Source organism: Pteropus alecto, unplaced genomic scaffold (assembly GCF_000325575.1).
Source record: "Pteropus alecto unplaced genomic scaffold, ASM32557v1 scaffold22, whole genome shotgun sequence".
Taxonomy (NCBI): Eukaryota; Metazoa; Chordata; class Mammalia; order Chiroptera; family Pteropodidae; genus Pteropus; species Pteropus alecto.
Window position 1 is genome coordinate 19,814,318 of NW_006434839.1, and position 8,646 is coordinate 19,822,963.

The window sequence follows — 8,646 nt, forward strand, 5'->3', positions numbered from 1 at the left end:
TATGCTGCATTTAAAACACCTCATGACTCTAAATTGAAAATTCATTAAGGTTTTCCGATAGCTCAGGTTAACTTAGTGATTAGTTTGGCCTCATACTCTATACATATTATCAATTCTTACATAGTGTTAAATTCATTGATGTATGTTTCCAGATATTAAAATCAGTAGCCTGTTCTGTAATTCCAGATTTATCATTCTCTTGTCTCAAAAATAAGTTTTAATAATTTTTTTCTAAGCTAAAGCCTAAAAGGTTAACTGATAATGTTGAATCATATTGACTTACATTAAGCTTATTTAAAAATAGGAATATGGCTTTTTAAAAAAGTATTAATTTTTTTCATACAAAAAAAAGCCTAATAATTCTAGAAGGTTTTGCTCTATTGCATAAAGTGATGTTGCCAAACTCAGATTTCTTTCACAATCACTCAGGATCACCATTCAGGAGGGACCTTATTTTTTTCCTTAGAAGCATAAAAGCAACCTTATTAGAAAGTAGGTTAAAAGATTGGTACATTTGAAATGATCTTAAAAAATTTAGGCTTAAGTCCTCAGTAATGTACATTTCCTTGTTCATTAATGCAGAAATACCGCACATAGATTTTAATCTTGGAGTTAATAATAAAAGCAATTTTCACTAAAAATATAAAAACTGTAATGGTAGAATCATGATATTGCATTTAGCTCTCCCACAAAAAGTCACTTTATTACTTTCTTTTGACACTTATTTTCATTCTGGGATTAATTTTACTATATAAGGGCTTCTTAACTATTCTATTAAAATTTCTATTCAGAAGCAATAATATCTAAAAGTGAATAATAGTCATGTAAATCATTATTTCATATTAATGTAAAAGATTTTGTAAGTTCTTATGAATTCTGCTGACATGCACAATTGTGAAAAGGTTATCTCTCCGTTCTATAGTGATATGCGCTGGAACAAAGGAACCATTCTAAAAGCATCAGTGGAGTACATCAAGTGGCTACAAAAAGAACAACAGAGAGCCCGAGACTTAGAACACAGACAGAAGAAATTAGAGCAGGCGAACAGGCGGCTTCTACTCCGGATTCAGGTTTTATAAGAATGTTGCCACAAACCATATAGCTTAAACATGACTAACCCATCATCAGTTTTATTCACTGGTCTCGTTTATTTTTTCTTATTAACACTCATTTTTCTTTCTGAAAAATAATTTTCTTGCCTTTTAAAAGTTCATGAATTAGGTTATTTCTATTTGGTTTTCATTAGAAATTTAGGATCAAGATGACTTTACAAATATATAATGAATAACAACAACTAATTGTAAAATACAGAAAATAGAACTTTTTATAACAACGCACAATATTATTTCAGCCTAAAAAAATAACAATAAAGTAAAACATTTGTTTCCATAGATAATATTGGACACTAAAGTCTCCCCTTCCCCTTTTATTTCTTCAGTAAGATTATTATGGATTTCATTGCCTCCAGGCATATTGTGCTGATTTATATTGTCACTCCTCATCTGTTCATGTGACACAAAATATCAAAGTATGAGTTTTCATTATTCTCGAGTTTTTTTTTTTATGTAAGCATGTTTTTTGGTAGGTAAAACACTTACTTTGTTTCCACGAAATGGTCTTATAGTGAGAAATTAATCTAGAAAAATAAATGGAAGATTTTCCAGTACCTCCAGATGGCTGTATTGTAGTCTGAGTCACTATGAGACCATTAAATCTCATGTATTTCTTTAAAAAACAATGGGAGGAGAATTTTTAAAATCTTTTTCCTAAGGGTTATTTTTCAGGCAATAGAAATATACCAGATTCCATTATTTGCAAGAATATTTATAATTTGTATTGCTCTTTATTTTGAATACTTATTAATATTTCGGTTCTATTTCTGATTTATTCTTCAGAGATATTCTTTTTTCAGTCATTATTTAATATTTCTTTTTTAAAATTTCAGGAACTAGAAATACAGGCTCATGCTCACGGTCTACCAACCTTGGCTTCACTCGGCACAATTGATTTAGACGCTCATGTCACCAAACAACAGACTCATCTTGAGCAGAATTCAGTAGACTATTGCCAACACCTGACTCTGTCTCAGAGAGCAAGCCCTGAGCTCTGTGATCAAGCGATGGCCTTCTCCGATCCTTTGTCACACTTTACAGATTTATCATTTAGTGCTGCTTTGAAAGAGGAACAAAAGTTGGATGACATGCTACTGGATGACACGATATCTCCTTTTGGAACAGATCCTCTGCTATCTGCCACTTCCCCTGCAGTTTCCAAAGAGAGCAGTAGGAGAAGTAGTTTTAGCTCGGGTGATGGTGATGAGTTATAAAAAAATAAACATGCTCAATTCATCAAATAGAAAACAATTTTATGCTGGTGATATACAATTATGTTATATGTTTCATGTATTGCTTTGGCTTTATTTTTCTGAAAGGAATGTATTGTTCGTGAACAACTGATTGATTAAAAAACCATAGAAGAATGAATTCGCAGGAAGAAAAGTATGGTTTTGACGAATCGAGGTCTAAAAAAGATTTTTCCTCTTTAACTACAAAGTCCAAGTCTACTTAAATTTTGTTTTCCCAGAAAGAGATACAATGTAAGAAATAGCTCTCTACTTGATGATGTACTATTGGAACTAACAGACTACAAAGAGTAAACTTAATGAAATATACAAATCTTTTCTTAGTTATTCATTTCCATCTCCTTTCTATTCAACTACTAAACATTATTTTCAAGAATCAAGATCAACAGATCTGGTGGTTCATTGCATTTATCCACTGTCTGGTGACCATGTTGTCTAATGTTCAATCTTAAATGGGGAAATAATTAAAAGACAGATTACCTGTCACTTGTAAGTGAAAAGTAAATCTATAATAAACATTAGCATTTTCCACAATAAAATACAGAAAATACATAAAAACTTTGATTTCTAAAATTAGACTCTAATTTCTTTAGTCTAATTACACAAATTCTAAAAGCAACTTTGTATATTTATGGAGACATGCTCTATTCAGAAAAAAGAACACATTAAATACTTTCCTCAAGAATATGGACTAGAATTTCATCCCTTCACACAAACATAGCTCCACACACATGAACACGATGCAGGTAGAATGTATTTTGTTTTCCCCTTCATTCTTTTGATTTTCTATTCTACATCACAAATCACATTCCAAATTCTCTTTTCTTCATCAAGAAAAGATGTTGAGTAAACAATTTCAGCAAATGAAGTATAAATATCCTGCTACTAGGACAATTTGTCAGGTATTTAAAACTTATCACTGTGTCCAATATTGGAGATAAATCAATTAGTTGTTGATATAGTTTTGCTCAAAAATGACAAAATATTTAAAGTTGGACTGCCAACTGAAAATAATTTGTAAAATAGAAACTGTTATTACATTCAACTCTGAGTTAAAGTTCTACTCCCATAAATACTTAGAATACTCTATGATTTTTGCTAGCTTTGCTAGCATTTATTAAGAATATTTATATTTATGATGCTTTCCTCAAATTTTCTCTCTTGAACTTGTTTGAAGATTGAGAACTGACTTATCAAGTATGTTGCTCTGTGCTGTCCCTCCACGAGAGGTCATTTAATCAATGAGTATTTTTGGAGGAATACGCATAACTTTAGTAGGTTCTGCGAAAATGTGAAACAAATAAGCCAGATGTGGTCTTACTTCTTGGGGAGTAACAAGACTATATGAATAACAACAACAAAAGATAAACAACATGTAGAATTAAAGACTACATGGGGCAGCATAAGATATAATAAATACAGAGGTCAGAGAAAATGAAAATGAATGAAGTTTGAAGAATCACAAAAGTCTATGAGAAAAGCAGGATTTAACTTCTCTTAAAAGCATAAATTGAGTGAAGGAAAGGAAAGACAGAGGAATAATATCAACCAGATGATAAAAATGAGAATAAGTTGGGGAAGTATGGTACATTCATTAGAAATAGAACATTCATCTGGCCACCCTAGAAGATTCTTTTTGGAGAATTCTGGAAAATAATATTGGCAACAGGTTGTTAAAGTCTTTGAAAACTTAGGATGAAATGACATAATAGAAATAGAATTTTTGTTAGAAGGGAGATGCCTAAAAATTAAGATATTTCTATATATTACTAACATGATTAAGATGTAATTTTCATGAATATTGACTTGGTGATACATTTTTCAGGGTTTTAGGTATTGTTAACGTGGAAAATACACCATCAGAAATCTGAGACTAATGCTGATGAAAGTGAGACAATATTCAATTTTAATGGTATAATAATTATCTCAGGCTTAGCTTACAGTATTAGCTTGGAGTTTGGAGATTTAAAATAGTCTTCATTGTCTGACATGGAAAAAATAATTCTCAAATTACAGGAACAGTTATTAAAGCCAGACAGATAAATTCACCTGTAATCTGACACATGAAAAAGAGCAATAAGATATACTTCCGTAAGAATTTTCAGAACATTATATACTTTTAACTTTATAACAAAATTCCACTTCACTAAAGAGTTGATAATTTAACATGGCAAATCATAGAGAAGGAATATATTTTTGGGTCCATGGAAAACACATCATTCTAGATAGAGGCTAATTTATTTTCTCATATTATCCATTATTCTCTTTTCTTCATATTCTGAGAAGACTTGCTCTGATAATGTCATTATTTCGTCATTGCTTTCCATTCTGTTAAAATACTACTATCCAGCCCTGAAACCTATTCCTTATAGTCTTAGCTAATTGTAAGAACTTGATACAGGATGGTAAAGTCTGGACAAAAGCAGTCTGGAAAGGGAGTTAATATTTGTTGCTACTCTCAGATTATAATAACAATTAGGAAATTATAAAATGGGTAATGGATTTTTAAAGACAGAGTGAAGAGTAGCGTTGTGTCACAAAAGTTATAGATCCTCTCACCAGAAATACAGAATTGTGTATAATGTCAAAAATTTGCATGCACCAAGAGGTTTTAGGAAACTCCTGATTATCTCCTTGGGTCCCAAGCGAAGAATTATTGTAACAGGTCTGTTACTTTAGTAGATAGCATTGTAGTGATGTATCTATCAAGAGCGAAGTGCATAGTTAATGTTACATATAATGATGGAGGAGGGAGCCCTAGTTATCAGAATATCATTATCCTAACATCAATAGTTAGGTGAGGTTTCATAGGAAAGTGAAAGTGTACCAAACACTAGACTATTCACTAAGGAATTTCACTTATAAAATAGTCCCCTTTTAAACACCCCATCATATCTATATGCCTTCAGCTATATATTTATGTAACATATTTATGGATCAGTTTCTCTATGACTATTTGATATTGTAAACATCTGACAATAACATTTTAAATCAATACAAATAAATATCAAAGTAAAAATATAAATTCAAAAGCAAAATTATTTGATTAAGAATCAGGAGTAAATCTTGGGAAAATTGATTGTCTAGAATATTTTTGCAAAAATTAGCCTTCTGATAACAGTAAAGGAGATGTATTTATCCAACAATTTTGTCACAAAAAGCATTCACTTTCACCAGACCGTTAATATACAATTAACCAAGCCTGTTCATTCAAAAATTAATGCATAATTACAATGCTAAAAACTTTGTGAAAAATAAGGTAAATAGTTTCTATTATTTTTAGTTATCTTTTCAATAATATCCCATCTAATCTTTTTCTTGTTTTATATTAAAATATTGGCTGCTTTTTCATGGATTCACATTAAGCAACCTTTCCGACTCTCAAGCATCTTAAAATAACAAGAGTCTCCTATAAGTAGATATAGATCTTCATAATTTTTTTAGTATTCGTTCTCAAACTTTTCTCATAACTGAAGAATATATAAACAGACCATATTTCCTCAGTTTATTAATGTGATGATATCAGCGATTATAGCTTTATGTCAGTACAAAAGCTCTAAGTCATAAATAGCTAGATGAGCTGAGGACATTGAGAAATAGCATTCCTCCTCCTTTTTAAATTCATTTTTATCCATTTACATGACTGTAAAAAATATTAAATAGCTATTACTTGAAAAAAATTAGATACAACGAGTCTTAATTTGTTATGCTCACTTACCTTTATGTCAAGGAGAATTTAGGTTTTACAATGTAAATAAGAGTACATTCTTTCTTTGTCTTGATAGAGTCATATTGGCATTTTCTTGTACTTCAAGGTATTATGAAACTACTTTTTGCTGTTCTAACATTGTGGAATTTCAATATTTAAATAAATAAATGGCATAACGGTTTCAATGTTTTTACAATGTGTCTAGGCTTTGACATACTAACCTTATGATATCTAAGATGTAGATGAAAACTGGAATCAATTAACAATTTTTGTGTTATCAGCACTAGATCAACCATCTAGGTTCTTGAAAACACCTGAAAGATTGAATTTTGCTTTAGTATTGATAATGGCATAGCCTATATATGCTATGTGGAATTACATCATTTGCCCCTCCAGTGCCCTGCATGTTAATAAGTATAAGATGTTGATTTGAGTTAGCGTAAGTTATATAGACAAAGGTTTTATTATATTTACTTAATAAATACTAAGTACATTTAGTGTTGCTGATATAATGTTCATATTACCTTTCTGTAATTATTATCCATTGCATATACCAATATTTTATCATTTGTAAGATTTTTAATTTGTAAACAAAGAAACTTCAAAAATGATAAAATAGTTTTAAAAGTTTTCTCTGTTCTACATTTTTTTTCTGTAAGGTTCATAGAAAATATGAGTATATGAGCGATTATCAGAAAATAGTTATTTTGATTTTAAAAAACTTCCACTGGATTCAACTATTCTAATGATGTAATACTACTATCTGCTGCTTTATACATAAAAGAGAAACTTTTGTCTTCTTATATATGTATTTCTATACATCCAAGTGATTTCTCTTTTGTGTTTTCTATTGATGAAATCCTCAGTAAAATGTCTTTTTACTACATTTGTCCAGTAGACTTCAAGAATTAAAAAACAAAGACTTTTGTGTTTGCAGTGTTACCTTTCCCATTACTGCACTACCATTTTATTTTGAAAATTCTGTATTTTTCCCCATGAAATAAATTTTATTTTTATGTTATTTAAAGCTAGTGGTTATGTATAACAAACAAAATGGAAAGTATGCAAAGGAAATGGGGTACTGTTACTTTGTTGAAAGAATCATGTATAATCAGGAAGTTACATATTATATTATTCTTTAATACATGGCCACTGAAGTTTAAAAGCTAACTAAATTCAAGGGTCTAATAGCATTGCTGTTGGTTATGGCATACAAGGCTAAAATTAATTTAACTATTTAATCTTAATAATAACAATGTAGTTTAAAATCTTTGACTTTAATAGCATTTTATATATATGAATAGCTGAAGTAATATTTCTGTAATTTTAATCTAACATTGGTTAGATCAAGAAAACATTGTTAGTGTAACAAGACTATAGAATTTATAATTATTGCTATTTTTCATTTTTAATAACAAAATAATGTCTTATTTTCTAAGAAAATGAAGAACACTGGTGTACTCTAATACATGAATCTTTGTACACATACTTTTAAAAATGTGCCAATGTTTTCTTTGCTTATATTAAAGGAAAGCATAGAATTATTTAATGTTTTAATATACTTTTTATTTTGCCTTTGTGTATAGACTATACTGGAAAATGCAGAATACGGGTTAACTATCATCTGAAAAGATAGTTAACAGCCATGAGACTGTACAGTTGACAACTGCTCACTACATAGTCCATACTGAAAACGATGATCCAATATTTCCTTATTAATGAAAATAATTGTTACATTCTACAATAAAGTCTCCTGCCATCTGCTTCTTCATGCTGTTATGGTTTTGATTTATAGAAAATATTTATTAAAATGTTGCAAAATTGCTAACAGGCATAATTGTAGCAGTGAAATCACTAAGAAACTGCAAAACCTTTTAATATACTAGATGGTCCCCAGACAATCTAGGATAAATAGAATAATGTATTTTAATATGGAAAACATTTTAAAGCTGCTAATTGGTATTAACTAGACATATCCCTTGATAATGAAATTAAGGATTTCAGTTAAATGTTAAGACTTTCTAATATTTAATACCATGTTTATACATTTTTTCTACATACTGGCTTCAAAATTAATAAAACAGAATAGCTCTGAGTTGTCTATAAAACATGGTATTCTATGTTCAAATATAGGTTCATTGCTTTTTAAAAAAAGTTATATGTATTTTTCTTAAAGCATCATCAGTGCCAAAAATACTAATCGATATAATGACTTCTGTGTGGAAAGGAATAACCAATGTAATACAGGTAAAATAAGTCAGGACGATTTTTGACACTATTTAGACTGAAAAGATGGATGAATGAATGGATTTTATACTTGATTATTGTATGCGCATGCATGGTGTATTTAGATAAAGACACGTGTGCCCTTGTCAGAGCTTATAAAAATGTTTTCTAATCTCTTGATATTAAAAAGACCTCTACACATAAAAACATATTCTTATTATTATGTTATTCTTTGTTTGAACCTATGTCTAGGGAACATCTGAAGCTATCATTAATTTCTTCTATTAGAAATACACACACACACACACACACACACACACCTTATGCTGAATTTAGTAAAAAACATGGA

At 29.8% G+C, this 8,646-nt stretch overlaps 1 protein-coding gene across 1 annotated transcript in view; it reads left to right on the forward strand.

Annotated features, from left to right (window-relative positions):
• TFEC (transcription factor EC) overlaps positions 1–7,824 on the forward strand; it is an 84,261-nt gene extending 76,437 nt beyond the window's left edge. The window contains exons 7-8 of the mRNA XM_025045976.1: positions 923–1,070; positions 1,946–7,824. Coding sequence (XP_024901744.1) covers positions 923–1,070; positions 1,946–2,326 — 529 coding nt within the window. The 3' untranslated portion in view covers positions 2,327–7,824. The remainder of the gene's footprint in view (positions 1–922; positions 1,071–1,945) is intronic.
• The last annotated feature ends 822 nt before the right edge of the window (positions 7,825–8,646 follow it).